Raw genomic sequence first — 21,238 nt, forward strand, 5'->3', positions numbered from 1 at the left:
GCAAGACCGTTCACCTCCAGCCGTGGCCCCAAAGCAAACATAAAAATGTTTTAGAGGGAGGGGGGGCACCCTCATCTATGAGCTGAGGGCTCTGGACCTCGGATGGGGTGGTTCCGGGTGGGGCCCAAACCTAAGACTCTGATTCACAAGAGGGGGAGACACAGACCATCCACGCTAATGGAGACACTGGAGTCCTCAGGCCGAGAATGTTTTTATTCTACCCACCACATCTCATAGAACGGGAGGTGAATAGTAAAAAGTGCATTTTTTTTAAAAAAAGCAGGATTCTAAGAAGTAAGCTAAGACCCCGCCTGTTGCGGGAACAAGAGGTCCTCAACTGTGGTTTCCGCAAGCGGTAACAAGTGCCCTCGACACTTGGGGACGTGGGGGAGTAGGACCTTGCGGATAAAGCCAGGATCCCCTCCCCTCTTTTCCCCGGGAGGGGATTCCAAACCAGAAGGTCACTTTCTCCGTGCCGCTGGCTCCCTCCCAACATTCAGGCCACAGAGCGGTCCCAGAGGAAGGCTGGGCACCTGCACGGGGTCAGGGAGTTGGGGGTGTGATTCAGGGCAGACGCTGACGGGCACCGGGTCCCTGCATGAATCCCGAAGCAAAGGGGCGATGCGACGTGGGCTGTGTGGGAAGTCGATGCCTAGTCTTTCCGGAAGCAGAGGACGCAGAGGAAGGGGTGTGTGTGTTTGTGCTGGGAACGGGGGTCCTGTATTGCTGGTGATGCCGGTCGCCTTGCCCCCCCAAAGGGGGACGAGGGGAGCCCCATCTGGCCACCTGGGCGGGGACCGTGGAGGAGAGAGCCACCAAGGGTGCCGTCCCGCGGAGAGCCTGGCAGGCCCGCCCCGTGGCGTCCAGCCGCCGCGTGTCCCCTAGAGCTCCTGGGCCTGCGGCCCCACCGCCTGCTCCTCCACGGGCTGCACGGCCTCCTGCACGTAGACGATGAACTCCGAGGCCTCCCCGCCCTGAGTGTAGACGGTCACCGTCTCGATGCCCTCCACGTCGTCAGAGGACACCACGAGGTGGTGCTCCTCAGCCAGCTCCACGGAGGCCTGCTGGAGGGTCTCCTGGATCATGACCGTGTGGTTGGAGCTGGGCTCCTCGTCCGTGACCTGTGTGAGGGCAAGAGAAAGGTCACACGGGTCCTGCTTCCGGGTCGAGCCACGACAACAGAATCACAACTACTGTTGACAGAGCGTCTGGTAGGTTCCAGGAGCTCGTCCCCACCGCTTGCTCCCGTCCCTGCTTTATGGACGAAGAGAGGGAGGCTCCACGCCGCAGAGCGACACGGCCAGAGGCCCCAGCAGCGGCAGGTGGCAGAGCCCGAGCTGACACCCAAAGTCCAGGCTCTTCTCTTGACGCCAAGCTGCCTCCCAGGGGCGCGGGGGCGGCCAAGGGTGTGCGGGTTGGAGGGCAGCGCACAGATTATGCACTGCAACCGTGTCGAGGGTTGGGTGGGCGGCTCCTGGAAATTCAAAGCTGGGCCATTTGGAGCTGAGAAAGGGGCCTAGGTTTATCCCGGGTTTTCTGGCTTTCCACACACTGTGGGAGCCCAGCCCCCTGTACTGCAGATCAGTCTCGCACTGGGAAAAAGGAGATGTTCCTGCAAGACTGATTCCCCCCAGATGCAGTCCACCAACACCAATGCCTTAGCTATCCGGGGGAGGTGGCCGGTGGAGGTAGCCCCCGCCCCCCGGGGCTGGGCAGGAGAGTCTGTGGGGACATCTGTCAGTGGAGGGCACCTGAATTGTACAGCCAGGCCACTGTCCGGAGCTCCAAGCAGGCGGGTTCCAGACAGAGCCAATTCCGGTAGTGCTGATGCCCAGCGTCCCTGACCCTGCGGGCTCTGGCCTGCTTTAAATAACAACCGTCTTTGATCTCGGGAAGAAAAGTCATTGAAAGAACACGGGGAAGGTTTAGGAGGAGCTGGGAGCCTGAGGCCGCAAAAATAAGGGAAGGGTTGGAAGAGAAGGAGGGTATGGGGTTGCTCTCTAAGGGAATCGGAGTCCTCAGACGTGTGCAGGGATGTGAGGCAGGGGCTGGTGTCCGAACGGCAAGGCCAAAGGAGTCCCTTGGTCAACACGGCCCTTTGTCCTGCGCTAAGCGGGGCTCGAACGGCTGCTCGCCATGATTAGCTGTGAGGCCACACACCTACCCTACAACCCTCAGTTTTCTCATCTGTGAACAGGGGACTAATGCCCACTTCAGGGGGCTGGAGGAAAGATAAAGGACATTCTACACGCGAAGTGGGTGTTTAACCACACCACGGCCCTTCCGGCACCCGCAGTATTCGTCGGACATGACTTTCGTAAACACCGGCTGCCTGAAAGGTACTGCGGCCTGTCCGTCACTTGTGACTTCCTCCCCTCCTCCAAACCTCTGTCCTCTTCCCACACCCCGCCAGACCACGCTGCGCTCCGTGCGGGCAGGGGCTGCGGAGTCCAGGCACAGCTCTCCCCCGGGGCCAAGCTGGATGATTGGCACACACGAGTACGTATTTGCTGAGCGATGCCCCACCAGGTACCAGAGGCCGTGACAGGCGCGGTGGAAAACCACAGCCCAGCGGGGCAGACACAGGGGCCGAGGGGCCGGCAGAGCCTGGGGGGTGGGAGGGGCCGGTGGCCAGGGAACACTCTGGAGGAGAAACGGGGAGGGACGCCAGGCAGGGCGGGTGGAAGAAGCAGTGACTCCAGGGACTGACGGGAAAGGCGGGTGCGCTCAGGTGGCCTCCGGGGGCTCCCAGTCACGGCACCTGACTCCTCTCCCAGCTGGTGTCTAGAGAAGCCACCTTCTCCCTGCCCGTCCGTCTGCAACAACCACGACTCCATGCTCCCCTGGGACTGACCCAAGTGGCTTCCGGGGGTCCCCCTGCGGCCCTGTGACAGTACTGTACCCTGTGAGCAGGTAGGGCTGTGTCAACAGGGGGATCGATTATGTTGCACTTAGAGGAACGGGAAGGCCTTTCTGGGGAGGGCACCACACGAAGCTACGATCAGGAGGAACTGCTAATGCGGACTGGAAGAATTCACCAGAAGCAGAGACCTATCCTGAGTGGAAACTCTTAACACATTTAGCCCGATTTGTTTTTCTAGAGTGAATCACGACCTTTTCTTTTTTTTTTCTTTTAGTGTTTGCTTCCATTTCATTTAAATGGGAAAATGTACTGTGCACCCAGACTTTAGAAGCAAATATTGATTTATTTCACACTGAAAGAGAGTGCCTGGCAGAAGGCTGGGGAAAGGAGGGGAACAACAAATGCTTTTTTCCCCCTTAACTGTCAGGAAATTCTACACAAAGGAAGAGGTGCAGGGGCGGGGTGATCCGTGCTGAGGGCCTGGGACCTTCCACGTGCCAAGTAAGCCTGCTGCACCTCAGGTAAACGGATGATGCGATAAAAATGTTGAGATCAACCAGCACACGAGCTCTGAGACACACACACTCCTGGGCACGGGAGACGCGAGGCAGTCACAACAGCGAGTTTCCACTGGCTAAAAACGCCTGTCCCTGTGAACGACGCGGACACCGCGACGGCCCCGTACTGACGAGGGCCGCAACCGGGGCCGTGGACACGGGGAACCCTGCCCCCGCGTAGGCCGCAGCCTCCCGCGTCCATGATAGTGGGGTTCTCCGGAGCCAGCCCAGGAGGAGGGGCAGGTCCCGAGATGACCCAGACACGGCCTCTGCCCACAGACGTGGGGAGGAAGACAGGCAGAGACCAAGTGAGGCCGCCGTGCTTGGAATAACGGTAAACCAAGTGCTTATTACCGTCGCGTGGGGGCCCGGGGGCTGCGTCGTGGAGGGTGGTGCTGTCTGCGGTGGCGGCAAAAGGCTTCGCAGACAGAGAGGGGCTAGTGAGCATCTCCCAACCAGCAGACCCACCAGGCAGAGTTGTCTTCACCTTTCCAGAAGGCTCTGCGCCATCCCACATTGCTGAGCCAACCTCAGCTTTACTCACTGGGACACCCTCTTTGCTGCTTCCACACCCTCACCTGGGCTCTGTTCTGAGCCCTCTCGCACACTCCAGGCTCCCCGTCCTCGGCCTCTGCTCTGGACCCCTCTCTGCATCGAGGCTCTGCTCCCGGCTGAGCCAGAGGCGCCGGGCCCCACCCTGAGTTGCAGGCCACGGGGCCATCTGCCTGTGGGAGGCCCTCCGGGGGCATCTGTCCAACGTGCCAAAGTCACAGGACGGAGAGAGCACTGGGAAGGAGCGGCAGCGAGGTTCACGGTCGGGTCCGGAAGGGCTTCCCTCAGCTGAGGGACTAAGACTTCGTTTTACAAAGGAAGGCACGAACAGTCTTCCAAGAAGGGCCAGCATCACCCCATCTATGAAACCCCACCAATCAAAACTTGCCTAACGTGAGAGGTCAAGACTCCCTGAGTGTTACACTTGTCTCACTGTCCCTTTACATGTATACGTGCATTTGTTTGTATCGTCTTCTCGAAGGATGAAGTCTGTCCAAAGACAACCCTTTTTCCTTCCTGTTTCTGTTTTGTTTCTTCAGTTTTCAGCTCCAGGGTTTTGTGCGACACAATCACCATTCACTCCATCCACTGCTAATGGTGAGAGCACACAGTACACCTTCCCAACACGGGCTTTCGGGCTTAATTCACCAGGGAGAGAGATGGCGACGAAGGTAAATGTGACTTTTGCAGGAGTCCTGCAAAGAGCGTCCTTCTGGGGGGGGCACAGGCGTAAGAGGGTCCGCGTGCCGCTGCTCCATCACCTTACCGAGTCCCGAAACCTAACTCACGACGGCCACGGTTCCCGAAGCCTGCCTGGGTCTGCTGCAGGGCAGTGTTAATGTTTTCAGGAGCCTTTGTGAGCCAGGGGCCCTGCCAGCCCAGCTGTCATTGACCTACAGCTGATCCAGGAACGGAACACAGCGGAGGGAGCCCCTCTCCACTCTCCACGTCCCACATTTCATGTTCGTGCAAACCGTGGACCTTCCGCGTCCCATGGGGCCCGGCGTCCAGCTGGCCGGCCCTGGACGCACAGTGCCTCGTGCTGGGGCCTTTCTGAATGAAATCTTCAGTAGCCCAGTGACTCACCGGGGGTCAAACAGCTGGAAGGCAGCAAGAGCTGGACCTCGGTCTGGGTGACCCCCCCTGGCCAGAGACCTTCCTCGGCTGGTGTGGTGTGACAGCGACTAATGGGATTCCGTGTCACCGATCAATCGGGTTACATGATTACCTTCCACAACCCAAAGGCCTTACAGCTGCCCATAGAGCCCTCAACCATTTCCTCCATTCAGAATCATCTCTCGTAGCTTCAACTATTAGCGCAGGCTTAAAATTGTTCCCCACGGTAGACATAATATGGCTTCACAATGTCATTATCCCCTGAGATGGGTTTCCCCAATTCCGTATCTAACACATCTTCCAGCTAAATTATTAGCAGCAGAGATAGCTTAATAGAAAAGCTTAACCCACGGGACTGTACAAATTACTCACTAAGTCAGGCTCCGAGTTCTGCAGCTCTAGGATCTACACCAGCTGGCTGTCTGCTGGGCTCTACTCCTGCCAAGGACGCTCTTCCCGCCGAGGCCCAGTGCTCCTGTGGCCGCCAGCCCCCTCATCCGCTCGAGGGCAAGCGCTGATGGGGATGGGGTGGGCCAGCAGCCCAGCTGCCCCACTGTCTCGCTTTCTCCCTATCCCCCTGCCTGCCCTGTGTGCTCCCTTTGCTCCTGGTCCCCCGTCCGCTTTTCTCTGTAAAAACCGTTACGGGCAGGTTGTCCGTTCTCATTCCCAACGTTCGAAAAGCGGCCCCAGCTGGGGGAGCCCTCAAGGGAGAGGGGTTCCCTGTGCTCACACGCGCCATACGGAGCCTGTGCAGAGCCCTCACCCGGCTCTGTATCACAGCCCGTCCTGCACAGATCTCCCCGATGTGCCCGCAGCTTCTGGAGAGCAGGGACGGGCTCCCGCGTCCCAGCCCGGCACCACGGTCTGAGCGGACACACGGGGGGCGCCGGTGCCACCTACAGAACTATCCGGGGGTAGAACCTGGAAGCCATCGCAGAGAGAACAGCTTGGAGCTGCCACCACCCCCAGGCCAGGCCACTGCTGGCCCTGGTGTCTGTCTGACGGGAGCCCTCCCAGACCACAGGGAGGCTCAGAGGCAAACTGTCCACACAGGGATCCCCTTTGGCTCCGCAAGTCCTGAAGGTCCACCCCCTTATTTTACGGGAGAGGGGCAGGCTCAGAGGGGAAGGAAGCTGCCCAGGTCTTCTGACTCTTGGTCTGAAAACTCTCCAGCCTACACGAGGTGGCCTCACACCGGCCACGACGCGGGGGTGGTTCCTGGGAGAACACGGTCGGCCCGTCTAGCCTGGGGCCCGGGCCACGGGTGAACACCGCAGACACGTAACAGAGTGAGGACACACATGAAAACAGCTCTGCGGCTCCCGGATTCGGCTGCCGCTCACCGCCAAGGGCGGTCCCAGCAGTCTGTGCAGGGGCGGGGGGAGGGGCACGCGCGGATGCCGCGGGAAGGATTTTGCTTCTGCCGTAGCGGCCGGTTGTCACAACACCTTCGAGGATTCAGTGCCCAGCTCCAGAGGCGCGTGGGGCTCAAGGGAGGCGGAGAGCTCTCTCTCAGGGCTCTGCCCCCGCGCTCTGCCCCCTCCCACACCCACGCGCTTGGACGCCAGGCCAGGAGATACTTCGGTCCGGGCCACACAGCGGCCCCCCGGGCTGCCACGCCTTTGACGGGCAGACAGATGATTGGGGCTCCTCACCCATGGCTCGGGACCGCCCCTCTTCCTGGTTCTCCCGCTGGCCTCCCACGTCCAACCCTGGCATCATCCATTTTCACAGCTCCATTTCCGCTTTGAAAAGAACATACCGACGGGCTCCTCTGTCAGAGTGTCCCCACGCCTCAGACATAGATGCTCCCAAGAACGCCCCTGGGGGACAGTGACGGCAAGGACACCTTGTCCTCAGGAATCCCTGACACTGGCCAGGAGAAGTACGTGGAGGCGGCTGTCTTGCCAGACGGGAAGGCGTCCGGGAAAGCGGTGTCCCGTGGGGAAGCCTGCCCCGGAACAGCACGTCACCTCTGTGCACAGCCTTCCGTGCCCTGGAACACGTGCCCAGCACACGCCGTCCTGTGCCATGCACCGCACCGACCACAACGCCCCCGGGGCACCAGAAGAGCCCAGAGACTTTCAAGGACATCATATGACAAACAAAGGCCAATGAAGGGAAGAAAGAGCTGTGCCTCACGGCTGAATCCCACAGAAGCAGCAGTGAGAAAAAAGGGAAAGCTGTTACTAGCTGGGTATTTAAACACACCATTTCTAAACACGGCTGGCGGATTATAATACACAACACGCGTGCATCACGCCTCCCACCCAGAGCTTTCAGAACAGCGTGGATAACTTCCTGGTGCCCGAGTCGGCCATGAGCTCGTGCGGAGGGGCTCCAGCCCACAAAACCCCTCAGAAGCTCAATCAGACCTCTGCAATTTCAGTCCTGGCGGGCACCGGAATTTCCAGGCAACAGTCGGGCTCCGTCGAAACCTAGCGCCTTACTTAAACTTGGCTCCAAGCTCAGAAATAAACGATGAGTAACCAAAGGTAGGTTTAAAACCTCTGCTGGCCCTAGAATGAAAAGAGTTCAGAACCATACCTGTCGGGCTGGCATTGCTTTAGTGTCTATTCGCTTCATAACCCTTTGGAATGAAAATCGCACCAAAGCACCTCCATCAGGATGCGGCCCACATGCCATCGCTGTCCCACAAGCTTACTGCCCCCGGCGGGTGTGGGGAAAATACTAAACACCTTCACGTGGGAGATTCTGGTCTGAATGTCTCCATGACAGGGATCTTCCTTCACGTTTTCAGGGGGAAGAAAGCCCTCGGTCACCTCTGCCGCTGCAGGGAGATGGCTTCAGGCCTCCTTCACACCTCCATCCACGTCCCCATATGCTGAACCAAGTTCCTATTTATTACACTGAGTCTCCGGGGGCACAGCCGTTGAAAGGGAGACCCCCAGGGCTGCAGGCCAGGAAATGAACGGGGGAGCCCCACCCACTCTCCTCCTGTTGGTGCCTCGGTCATTCTCAGGACCGGCCGAGAGCCGGCCTCACCACCGGCCCACGGTGGTGCAGGGGAGGCAGACAGGACTCAGACGCCATCGGGAGGGCAGAGCCACCGTCCAGAGCATCGACTCACAGAATGGAATGATCGCCCGTGATGGGCAGGCGGAATGAGGCCAGGCATGGGAGACACGAAGAACCCAGAACAACAGCTGGACTGCCACAAGGAGGCAAACTGGAGGTGTGTCGTAAGTGTGTGTGTGTGTGTGTGTGTGTACGTGAGCATGTGGGCGTTGGTATGCATACGTCTGTGCATGCATGTACAAGCACATGTGTATGTATGAGTGTGGGCATGTGTGTGTGTGGTTGTGTGTGCACGTGCACACGAGCATGGGCACGGGGGCAGAAAGGCTGCCACACAGAGGAGCCTAAACTCACGCTGCGCCACTTCTCTGTCCTTCCCCACCTTCCTTTTCATACCTCCTCAGTCTGCATCTTCCGACACCACTTGCTTCCTTGCACCACCGTCCCTTCGCCCTGTGACCTTGCGGGCAGCCCCTCCACCCCACCCCCCCCGCCAGTTTACAGAGTGTTCCCACACTCCTGACCTGATGCTATTGAGATCCCACAGCCAGTAACAGGGGATTCTGGAAGGCGAGGCCAGGTGAGACCCTCCAAGGCCTACAGTCCTTCTAACTGCCTCCGTCTACTACTGGGTGGTAGCCTTGCGGATGAAGCCCAGCCCCCCAGTGGGAGGGACAAGAATCTTCCCGCCCCGGTCCCTGCCTCCCCCATGCTCGGCTCTGCACCCTGACCACACACGTGTTCTTTCCTGCCCCTGAACTCCTGTCCTTGCTGCCCTGCTTGCCTGCACACCCACCCCACCCCCTTTCCTTTGAGAATCGGGTCTATGCCCTGTCATCCCGGGAGCCCCCCGCGCCCTGAGCTAGCATGCCCAGCACTGGCCCCCATCACACCTGGCAGACAGTAAACAGTGAGTGCCTCCTTCTTGGATGAATCACTGAGAAAAATGAATGCAGAGGAGAACTCTTAAGAAATGTGCTACCCTTGCTCAGAACCCACCAAAGACAGCAGAGCTGAGACCGTGCAGGTGCCACAGTCAGATGGTGCCAGTCATGAAGAGGAGTCACCTGCGACCGCGGCAGAGGCCCCTTAGAAGCCTGTGTCTCCAAATGCATGAGGTCACCAAGGGTACTCACCGTAGCCCCTGTGCTTTAGGCCACATCGTGTGGCATTAAAGGAGACCTTTCATTACAGAGCCAGGGCTAGTACCCGCGGGTTTGCGCTCTGTTTAGGGGAAGGAGGCAGGCGGGGCACTCATCCTGGACCTCTGGGGGCAGAGCAGGAGGTTTCCTGAAGGACAGGGCCCTGGTCCTGAACACTATGGGATACCCAGACTGCGAACACCTTTCCAGGGTCCCTTCTGCCGCAGGAATTCGCAGATTTCACGGCAAGGTAAGAGAGGGCTGCAGATAGAGATCCAAATACAAGCAAACAACAGGAATGATCCCAATACAACCAAACGACAAGAGTGATAACACTGCAGTCTGTTCTTGTAGGTGAAACAGTCCCCTGCGTATGTTTAAGCTCTGAGGAAGGAGCCTCATTTTTCCCAGTAATTAGGGTTTCACCCACTGCTGAACGTATAACCGAGCGAGAGCTTACAGGTGGGGCTGGCAGACCCATGTCCCAAGGTTAGCAAGCGAGCACGTTTGCCGTCGATTAGGTGTGGTGCTGTAAATGTCAGAAACAAAGGGAGGATGGTAAATACCATACCAAATTTATAGAGGAAAGAAGAGGTATAAATGAATGTGGTTTGTTAAAAAAGTATCGTAAATTTCCAACTCTAGAAATATGTATGTATATACAGGACCGAAATAAGGATATTACGAGCAAGGAACTTGTAGAAACATCAAAAGATATTCACAGGCAGGGAGAAACCATTTCGTGCATCAATGAAGATTTAAAGCCTTTCAAAAAGGACAAAACGCCCAGCAAGTGAGCAAGGCCGTGACTCATCCTTCCTGGGGAGACTGCATAATGCCTCCCCTCCGCCCTACTTTTCTCTTGGTTGTAAATAGACAGTACTCTTTCTTTTCTGAAAATATTGATCCTATAAACAGTCCAAAGCCCAGGTTATAAAGACTGCTCACTACAGGCGGTCACTGCCATCCCCAATCAAGTCCCGGCGCTTGGGGGTGCTGTGGGGTCTGGCCGGTCAACACGGCAGCCTGGTTCCTAGACCCCAGGGCCTGGTGAGCCCTCCTGCATGGAGCAGACTTGTCCACAGGGTCCCGAGGGCCGGTCTGCGCAGAAGGGAGGGGCCAACTCCCTTCGCTGTGAGAGATGTCTGGAAACAGAAAGACGCCCCCCTACTGGCCCTGCGTCCATCACAGAACAAGGGTAAGAAGGTTTGCGTGTGGGCCAAATTCACTCAGCCGGTGGAGGGGGGTTAGAGACAGATGCTCGGGCAGCAAAAAGGGCTAAGACATCTGATGTGTCTCGAATTTCTCAAGAGTCCAAGAGCAGTTCAGTGTGGTCTCAACAATCAACTGAGGAAGAAAGAATCCTTGTCTTGGAAACTGTGGTAGAATGGGGTGGACAGAGTGGTCTCTCTTCGCACATGTGAGGAGTGATGACGGGGCTGGTGCAGGGCAGGTGGTCACACGCGGTGCTCATGACCGCCAGCAGGTGCCCTCCCCTCCAAGGGCAGGTATCTGATGCCCTGACCCCACTGCCCCGCCACGTCCCCCTTGTAGACCGTGCCCACATGGCAGCTGGCTTACAGCAGGTGCTCGATACCCATCTGAACGGAATTATTCAGGAGATATTTTTAAAGCTGAACTCAAACAGAAGCAGAGCACATGCACCGTGACAGGGAAGGAGGAAGGAGTCTGGAAACAGAAAGAAGCTGGAAACAGCTTCTTACTGGCTAGGAATATCTTTTGCTATTTAGACAAGTTTATTGTCCATAATGCTTTACTTCCTTGGCCTTTAAGCACACAGGTACTGAACTTCTGTTTAGTGCCAGGTGCTGGCGGGGGGGGGGCTGTGCAGCCCCGTAGGGCACCTCGCACGGGAGACATGTTTCTCCCTACAAGCCTCACCCCTGCCTGGGAACCCGTCCACAGACGGCAGCTCTCAGGGTCATTCTTCTCACCGAAGCCCCCGTGCTGCACTCTGAGAACATTTTCCTCGGCACGCTGCTCAGGAGAGAAGTCCTCCACCCTCGTGGACTTTTCTCAAAATCACCCCAAGTGACCACCCTTGCAGCCCCCGGCCTTTTTCAGTGCTGACCTGACAGACTCGATGTTAATCTACACGATGCAACTACCCGTTTATCTGTCTGGACCAAGCAACAAACTCTCCTATGAAACCCTGGGACTCCTAACGCCAAGCGCAGGCCCTGGATAGCTGTGTTAGTACCTGTTTGCTGAACAGAAACTTCCAGAAGCAGAAACTGCTATGGCTGAATTCCACAGGCACAGAAAGGGGACAAGGAGCTATGTCACTCCTATGGCAGCAGCTAAGATTTATTGAGGACTTAATCACGAGCCAGGCACTGCTAGCTGCTTCATTTGCATAATCACGCAATCTGTACGTTAGCCCCACGCAGTAGGTTCTATTACTGTCCATTTTACAGATAAGGAAACAAGTTCAAAGAGGAAAAGTGCTTGGGGCGCCTGGGTGGCTCAGTCCATTGAGGGTCCGATTCTTGATCTCAGCTCACATCATGATCCCAGGGTTGAGGGATCAAATCCTGCTCTGGGCTCCGGGCTGAGTGTGGAGCCTGCTTGGGATTCTCTCTCTGCCTCTCTGTCTGCCCCTCCCCTACCTGCTCACTCTCTCTTTCTAAAATACAAAACAAACAAACAAACAAAAAAACAAAGAGAAGTGCTTTGTTCCGGGTCACATACCGTTAGGTGACGGATGTGAGTTCAAGCCCACATAGGCTGACTCCCTTTTAGGCACTTGCTCCCTTCCCGGCTGTGCCACGGGCTCCTTCTCCACCTACTTGACATGGCCTGGGGTGACCGTGCTGTGTGTCTAGGGAGGCCTGCAGCTCCCCGGGCTGGGCACCCACGGCAGCTGCAGCCCACGGCGAAGGGAGCCCGAGCCCGCCCGGCTCAGATGCGTGCCATCCGATCCTCGATTCCTGATGCCGGGCACGAGGGAAGCCTCCAAACACGGCAGGCCCCAAGCTAAGAGCTGGAGACCCCACAGAAGAAGGAGAGCAAACCCCACTCTCAGCGAGCCCCCATTTGATGGGGAAGGCAGAGGTGAGTCCAGGCACACTAGGGTGTGGTCTGTGACAAGGGCCCAAGGACACTCGTGAGAGGGGCACACCCCCATCCCACCTCCTCCCATTTCCTCCGCTGCCGGAGGACAGAGAGCTTTGACTCAGCCCGTGTCCTACCCCTTCCTACTGTCCTGACTGGGGAGGAGGCCCCCGTTCTGCCCACAGATGCAGGTGACGGCCCCTGACAAGCCCACAGGCTGGGCTTCCTCTGCGAGCGTCTGCCCCCAGGAAGCCGTTTCCCCCAGCCCTCCCGCTTCCCACGGCCGCTGTGGGCAGAGCAGGATGGCCACTTCCTTGCAGTTACAAATAGCAGGGGTGGGCGTGGACCCGGAAGCAAGAAGGCCCCCAAAGCCTCCAGGCCTCCACTCTGCCCAGAGGCCCGCACGGTGCGGCCGGCCTGCCTGACGGTAACAAAGGGGTGCTCCGCTTCTCATCTGGGTTCGGTGGCTGGGCTCGCTTCCGATTTCTGCCCAAGAGATGACCACAAGCGAAGTGGCTGAAGACACAAAGACACAAATGCTTCTGCTTCTCATCTCGCCGACGTCTGCCACCAGGTGAGGAAGTTCTCTGCTTTCAAGGGCTCACGGACTAGACACGGCCCGACCTGGCTACTCTTCCGATGTCAAGGTCAACTGCACCACCTAATGACACAGCCCGAGGAGGACCGCTCATCCCATCCACGGGTTCCGGAGAAGGCCCGACGTGGCCCGGAGAGCTCGAGAGCGGGCCTGACGGAGAGCGTGGCCCTGCAGCTGACCCCGCGCGACAGAAGTGAGCCCCGTAAAGGCTGGTGATGAGTGACCATTCTGGGCAGAGGGCGCGAAGGTGCGAAAAGAGGACCAGCAGGTCGCCCAGCGGGCGGACGCACTATAAGCAGGGGGCAGAGGGAGGCAGGGGCGCCAGACTGCTGTGGGGAAGTCCTATTCCCAGTTTACTGAACACTTTCTAAGTTACCGGAGGGTTTTAAGTGAGGGGTGCTGGAATCCTTAGAGCAGCAGGAGGGAAGGTAAGGACATCAGTGAAGAGAAGGTCTGTAAACCAGGGTGGGGAGACCAACAGTTTAGAGCAGAGCTTCTCGGACTCGGCCACGCACACAAATCAGTGGGGACCAGGGACGGTGCTACGTGCCGCCTGACTTGGGGGGTCTGGGGTGCAGCCAGACACTCTGAGCTTCTAACAAGCTCCCTGAGACTGATGCCACTGGTCCAGAGACCACGTCTGGAGTAGCAGCTGCCTAGATGGAGCGGGCGGCTGTTGGACACGGGGACACGTGAGGTGTGTTGTGGGGGCAGATGCCACAGCAAGGGGAGGACATGCTGACAATCACACGTGGGGGTGACACGTGAGGACCCCCTGGTTTCGGGCTGAGCACTGGAGTGGAGAGTGGGCATTCACGGCTAGGGAAGCTAACGGGGATGGGGAGGGAGGGCTGTGGAGTCCCCAGCGCTGGGTTAGGGGAACTCCTCAGAGCAGGACAGAGGGGACTGCTCCTGGGGGGGAGGGGGGGATGCAAAGTGGAACCAGCTGGCCGCAGCCCTGCCCCGGGGCAAACTCAAGGAAGGCCAAGAGCACATATCCTTCAGATGGGGCCCACGGCTGTGGCTCCCTCCTATCAGGGCTGTTGCGGGGCGAGCTGCAGAGACAGGAGGAGGCCGATGAAACCCACCTGCCCCAGCCCAGGCTGTGGATCAGGAAACAGGCCCCCAGGAGCAGTGAGAAAACCCAACAATACTGAAACTCAAAGTGGGATTCTGCAAACAGTACCAGCCAAGCCACAGCTTCCGGGGGCCCAACGGTAGGAAAATCAGGGCTCAGGGAAAAGGGAGAGAAAAGAGGAGAAAAGTTCAACAGACTGACATCCCCAGGCTAGCGAAAGATGCTTTATATGAACAAGAGGGCCGGAATGAGATCGGGAAACCTTTATCCTCTATTTTTTCAGACAATTTCCCACATGGCCACAGAGAGATCATGGCACTGATTTTTACTTTAAAATCTCGCAAAGAAGTGGAATTTTCCATCACTGCCAGGGGATGAAGGAGCTCAGCAAGTAATAAGAGAGGTGGGAACAAGGATGCAATTCTTCAAGTCATCCTCCCGAAATCACAGCAGACACCGAGGTCTCTGAAGGAAGTTTTATTTAAAACAAAGATAAAGATTCACAGGGCAAGGGAGCACTAAGGAAGGCTCACAAAGGACAGGAGTTGGCATTAGGTGACAAGGGAGCATAACCCACTGCCAAGACCCTGAATGAATGTTTTGAATCTGGATCGACATCGTGAAGGTCGCCCTGCAGCAGCGGTAGAACAACATTCTAGAAGGAACCGTAAGTCCAAAAGCATTGGAAGAGGCTACCTGTGTGTATAATTAGGAGCCTGACAGAATTAAAACTGGCAGGGCCCCAGGATCAAATAAATGGTACCATAAAGTTCTTTAGGCGAGAGCCAAACCTCACTACCCAAGACGTGTAGCTGGCAACCAACCCGTTCTCATAGTACGGGATACGGTAAGGGGAAAACAGAGAAAGTCATCAGTGAACTTCGTGCTTCTATAAAGCTCAAAAGGACTGGGAATAAAAGGAGATGTCTATCTGGATTGCAGGCATCCATCAGGGCCCTAACAGAGAGGCCGGTGTTAGACCCTCCCCCACCAGCCCCCGCCAAGAGTTGGGAAGCAGTCACACATATGCCCTCGGCCCCTGCAACATGCAATGCATTCGGTCGCCTGCAAAAGACCCATGACTCCCCTGCGTGGGCCCTTCCAGGAGGCACGGGACACACAGGACATTCCCACCACGCGAGGAGGAACAGAACACGCGAGCAGCTGCACATACTATCAGCTCTTTTAAAGTCATGTATGCCTTTTCCCAATCTTCTGGAAAGACGAACGACAACCATGGCAAAACCACCACAATGGCAAAGGAGAATAAACAACAGAACTGAAGACGCCAGTGTTTTATCGTGGTGTAAGAGGAAACGCTGCAATCGTGATGTCTCCCGCACTCAGGCAAGTGCTCTGAAGACAAAGGGGGTCCCGGAGGGGAGAGGAGAACAGAGAGGAAGCGTGAGAGGCGCTCCTGTTATTGCCACGCTGTGGGTGGTGCTGGGAGTCAGGGACAGGTCTGCTCACCGCATGAGTTAAAAAGTACCTCCTGCGGGAACAAGAAAAGTCCATCAACTCACCAGTTATTTGAACTTAAGTGGAAAACAAAACAGAAAGGGCTTCTCCTGGTCCCTTTTGTGGGCGGGATAAGGGGACAGATCTCGACTCGGTCCAGCTTTATGACAACGCAGATGGCCAGGATCTTCTCTGACCTCTTAAGGATTGCAAGAGTCTCCAGGCCAATGCGATTCTGCCGCCAGGTCTCTTGCCGTGCAGTTGAACAATCATATTAATAGAATGCAGTGACTGTTTTAAAAGAACACTGAAAACAGAGTTTGAAGCCTCACACAAGTCACCTTCCAGATCCCTGTCCCCCTTATTTTGCCACAAGTATCATGAAACGCTCAACATCCACCCCCAGAGGAGGCGGCCCACTCCGAGCTCTCCTTCCAGCAGGATCGCACGGCGTGAGGCTTCTCCCAGCCACGGCTGCGCTTGAGAAGCACCTTCTGCAGAACAGCGTCTCCTACCAGATGCCCTTGGACACACGGACAGCACAAAAGGGCATCAGGAGACCGGATGACTCAGGGCCTTCAATTAAAAACAGGACAGGCTGCACCTGCACTTTCTCGCAAGCAGGCAAATGGTATACGTGGTCAGCCATAGACATGGACTGCGTTTCCTTGCAAAAATAATGAACTGCAAACAACAAGCAACAACTCTAGCGTTGGCTGGCAACCAACACACGTACTACCCCCCGAACTGCTACCAAAACTGCCTCTCAGACTGAGCGCTGCACACCGAGCCCAGGGGGGCTCTGCGCGCCCCTCTCCCCCAGACTAACACATCAACTTCACCCTCTGGCTCCATCCGCCACAGGTGACCCGCCAAGAGATGGCAAAGGGCGTGGGAAAGCAGCTGGCAGAAGATGGGTTGCTTTGGGCAAATATGGGATTTCTGCTTTTGTTTGTTTGTTTTTCAAATCAGCAGTGAAAGCATGTGGTAAGAGCATTTGGGATTCTGAACAAGAAGGTGGCAGCGTAATTCTGCACCGTGCCAGCGGAGGGTCTGCATGAGGGAAGTAGGCAGGGTGCCTGCAGGTCAGAGACCGTCTTATTAATTGCTCCTTTCAGCTGCTCCCTGCCGCGGGGGCCCTGGCTGACAGCTGGGAAGCGCCCAGCACATCCAGGGAAAATCGTGAACAGAAGAGTGGCAACTCTAGGGTTGTAGAGAACCAGGAATAACGAGTGGGTGCACCACCCCTGATCTGGGAGCGTGACTCCTTAGCTGTAAGCAAGATGCACGGTGTGGACAGATCGGGCCCTGCCAACAGAGTATTGCTAATCACAGTCACCAGTGAAATAGTCACTCAGCGGGCAGAGGTACAGTAACAACGATCTAATTGCTCTTGACCTGGCAACTGAGGTAGAATATTTATGTTCAGTCGATGACCCCCACCCTGGGGCTGGTGTGGTTCTGCTGGCCTCTCCTCAACTGTGACCCCCTCAAGAATCTGCAGGATGGGAGCTCATTCCTGAGCCTTGAACTGAAACATCAACTGTGAGAGACATGTACATCTACCAAAATATGTATGCTTTCCGGAAGCTGCCCAAACTCTCTGAAATCTGTAAATCAAAGTCATTTCTGTGACAACTGGGTATTTCACTAAATAACTGCCTGGAGCAAACAATGACCTTCGGCTGACACTGTGAAATGCACACAGACATGTGTGATGGTTAATTTCATGCGTCAACTACACTGGGTCACCAGATGCCCAGATATTTGGTCAAACATTATTCTCGATGGTTTGTGTGAAGGTGTTTATGGATAAAATTAACATTTAATGTAAAGGACCCACAACTATTTGGTCAACTAATCTTCAACAAAGCAGGAAAGAATATCCTACGGAAAAAAGACAGTCTCTTCGGGGCACCTGGGTGGCTCAGTCAATTGGGCATCCAACTTCGGCTCAGGTCATGATCTCACAGTTCGTGAGTTCGAGCCCCGCGTTGGGCTCTGTGCTGACAGCTCGGAGTCTGGAGCCTGCTTCAGATTCTGTGTCTTCCTCTCTCTCTGTCTCTCTGCCCCTACCCCACTCACTCACTCACTCTCTCTCTCTCTCTCTCAAAAATAAACAAACAAACAAACAAAAAGATAATCTCTTCAACAAATGTGTTGGGAAAACTGGACAGCAACATGCAGAAGAATGAAACTGGACCATTTTCTTATACTATACACAAAAATAAATTCAAAATGGATGAAAGACCTAAATGTGAGACAGGAAACCATCAAAATCTAGAGGAGAATACAGGCAGCAACCTCTCTGACCTCTGCTGCAGCAACTTCTTACTAGACACTCTGCCGGAGGAAAGGGAAACAAAAAGAAAAATGAACTATTGAGACTTCATCAAGATAAAAAGCTTCTGCACAGTGAAGGAAACAATCAACAAAACTAAAGGCAACCGACGGAACGGGAGAAGATATTTGCAAATGACATATCCTATAAAGGGCTGGTATCCAAAATCTATAAAGGATTTACCAAACACAGCACCCAAAAAACAAATAATCCAGCGAAGAAATGGGCATAAGACATGGATAGACACTTTTCCAAAGAAGACATCCAGATACCTGACAGACACATGAAAAGATGCTCAACATCACTCATCATCAGGGAAATATAAATCAAAACCACAATGAGATACCACCTCATACCTGTCAGAATAGCTAAAATTAACAACACAGGAAACAACAGGTGTTGGTGAGGATGTGGAGAAAGGGGAACCCTCGTGCACGGTTGGTGGGAATGCAAACTGGTGCAGTCTCTCTGGAGAACAGTATGGCGGTTCCTCAAAAAATTAAAAATAGAACTACCCTACAATCCAGCAACTGCATTATTAGGTATTTACCCACAGGATACAAAACTACAGATCCGAAGGGGTCCATGTACCCTGATGTTTATAGCGACACTATCAACAATGGCCAAACTATGGAGACTGGGCAACGGATAAAGAAGATGGGATATACACATACAACGGAGTATTACTCGGCCATCAAAAACAAGAAAATCTTGCCGTTTGCAACGACTTGGATGGAGCTAGAGTGTATTACGATAATTGAAATAAGTCAGTAGGAGAAAGACAACTAGCATATGATTTCACTCGTATGTGGAATTTATGAAACAAACAGATAAACATATGGGAAAGGGAAGAGGAACAGAAGAGAGGGAAACAAACCACGAGAGACTCTTAACCAGAGAAAACAAACTGAGGGTTGATGGAGGGAGGTGGGGGGGGGGAGGGCGAGATGGATGACGGGGATTAAGGAGGACACTGGTTGGGATGAGCACTGGGTGTTGTATGTAAGTGACGAATCACTGAATTCTACTCCTGAAACCGATACTGCACTGTATACTAACTAGAATTTAAGTAAAAACCTGCAAAGGAAAAAAGAAAAAAACAAAAACATTTAAAGTAAAGGACTAAGTAAAGCAGACTGCCCTCCTAGTGTGAGTGGGCCTCACCCAATCAGCCAAAGCCTGGACACAGCCAAAAGGCTGGCTCTCCTTGAAGGAGAAAATTTCTCCTGCCTGCTTACCCTGGAGATTGAACACTGGGTTTTCTCCCTGCCTTTGGACTCCAGCTCTTCCCAGGTTTTGAGCTTCCTGGCTTTCAGACTGGAACATCAGTTCTCCTGGTGCCCCGGCCTTCAGACGCAGGTGAACTACACTGTCAGCGCCTGGGGCTCCACCTTACAGAGAGTACATCTTGGGACCTGTCAGCCTCCATACCTGGTGAGCCAATTCCTTATAATTAGTCTCTGTATACATGCAGATATACACGCGTGCACACGCACCCACATACACACATACACACACCATTGGTTCTGTTTCTCGGGACAACACTAATACAACGTGCTTTTTCATCAAATCTCAGCAGAAATGGTAACTGAGTCACAGAGAAGCGAGCTTGGCAAAGTGCATGCCCCCTGGACAGCCTTGCCTGGACTAACCCTGTGACAGGTCAGTCCCTGGGTGCAGGGAAATGCTCCAGACAGGCCACAAATACCACATGGACCCTGAAAGGCTTCTGGATTTTAAAAGCAAACAGATGAATGAATAATACACATCCACTCCACCTGCAGCTCAGAGGTCCTTTCCCAGACAGATACCCCCCCGCCCCAGAGGGTGATGCCCCGCAATGCACCCACCCTCCCCAACTGCTGTCTAGGGGTCACCCTCAACAGTAATAAGCAACACGCTTTTTTTTTTAAACTCAAAAAGACCCATATCATAAAAACCACCTGTTCAGTCATCCTGACCTTCTTAAAAGGAAAATGCTGAGTGATTATAAAGTCTCCTTACTATTCAGAAACATGGAAGAAAGGGGTGTGGTGCACGTGCTGGCCTGGGGACCAGGCTCTGAGGCCATGCCCAGGGTCAGTGACAGTATCAGAGAGGACAAGGGGTTCCTCTGATCATCAAATGGCAGGAATGCTCAGAGCAGATTCACTGCTTGGGTTCTGTGACTGAATGGAAAAACCTGGAAACTATGATTTGTCAAAAATGCCAACATGCCTTCAAGAGGGGTAACACAGGTCAAGAAGCCCATGGAGAAAGGACATCTGGCTCCGAGAAGTGACAGGAAGCTGTGGGCTGTCTGGACTCAGGCTTTCTTCGCTGGCCTTTGAGCAGTGGGAAGGGACAGTGAAGGGAGAGACCAGGCTGAGGTCCTTCTGGGCAGTGACTCCTCTGTCACCACTTGGTGCTTGCAAGAGGGCCCATCATTCAACTGAAGTGGGGCCCCGCCTGCCCCCGCCCCCTGTATCCAGTCACCCAGCACTGACCACCAGCTCCTGCTCTCTCCTCTGCCCGGAGCCCCGTGCCCACCCAACTCCCTGCTACCGTCCAGAACTCCCTTCGGGCATCATGGCGTCCATGAAGCCCTTTCTGCCCAACACGTGCCCCTATCCCAGACCCAGGTTCAAGGTGGGCAGCCCCCTGGTGCTCCCACAGCACCCATGGGGCACTGGCTGACATCCCCAAGGCGTTCATTACTCTCGGGTAGAGCTGCCTGTTTAAGGTCCGCATTTTTCAGACCTCTTGAATTCTGCTGGTTCTATTTTCCCCTTTCACCTCCAACATACCATGTTATTTATCGTACATGTACCCATTAGCTATCTCCCTCAATTACAAGGTATGTTCCTCGGGGGGCCTGGGGGGGCAGGGTTCAGTCGGTTGAGCATCAGACTCTTGGTTTCAGCTCAGGTCATGATCTTACGGTTCAGGAGTTCGAGCCCCACGCTGGGCTCCATGCTGGGATTCTCTCTCTTCCTCTCTCTCTCTGCCCCTGTCCCGCTTGTGTTTCCATTACCACCCAAAATAAATAAATTAAAAAAAAAAAAGAAAGAAAGAAAGAAAGTAAGCTCAAGCGTACCATTCGTTTGTTTTGTTCAGTGAAACAGCCAAGAACAGCACCAGGCTGGTCGAAGCAGCTCAGGGGTGCTTGCTGAATAAAAGAGCGAATCATTTCCTTCACTAGGTTTATCTGCCTCTTGAGAGCAGGACCTATCTTAACCTCAGAACCCAGCATGGTAGACAGACTAACGCGCCCCCACCTCAAAGAGGTCCATGCCCTAATCCCCAGAATTGAAGAATGTTACCTTGCAGGACAAAGGGGACTTTGCAGATGTGATTAAGTCAAGGGCCTTGAGATAGGGAGATTATCCCGGATTATCTGGGAGGACCTAATGTAATCACGAGGGTCCTTATGAGACGGA

The 21,238-nt window shown here is 54.9% G+C and overlaps 1 protein-coding gene across 5 annotated transcripts in view; it reads right to left on the reverse strand.

Annotated features, from left to right (window-relative positions):
- Nucleotides 1-200: 200 nt before the first annotated feature.
- ZFAT (zinc finger and AT-hook domain containing) overlaps nucleotides 201-21,238 on the reverse strand; it is a 286,570-nt gene continuing 265,532 nt past the window's right edge. For all 5 annotated transcript variants that reach the window (XM_047841895.1, XM_047841893.1, XM_047841894.1 and 2 more), the window contains one exon: nucleotides 201-1,121. In XM_047841895.1, coding sequence (XP_047697851.1) covers nucleotides 882-1,121 — 240 coding nt within the window. In that variant the 3' untranslated portion in view covers nucleotides 201-881. The remainder of the gene's footprint in view (nucleotides 1,122-21,238) is intronic.

Source organism: Prionailurus viverrinus, chromosome F2 (assembly GCF_022837055.1).
Source record: "Prionailurus viverrinus isolate Anna chromosome F2, UM_Priviv_1.0, whole genome shotgun sequence".
In the NCBI taxonomy this organism is placed as follows: domain Eukaryota; kingdom Metazoa; phylum Chordata; class Mammalia; order Carnivora; family Felidae; genus Prionailurus; species Prionailurus viverrinus.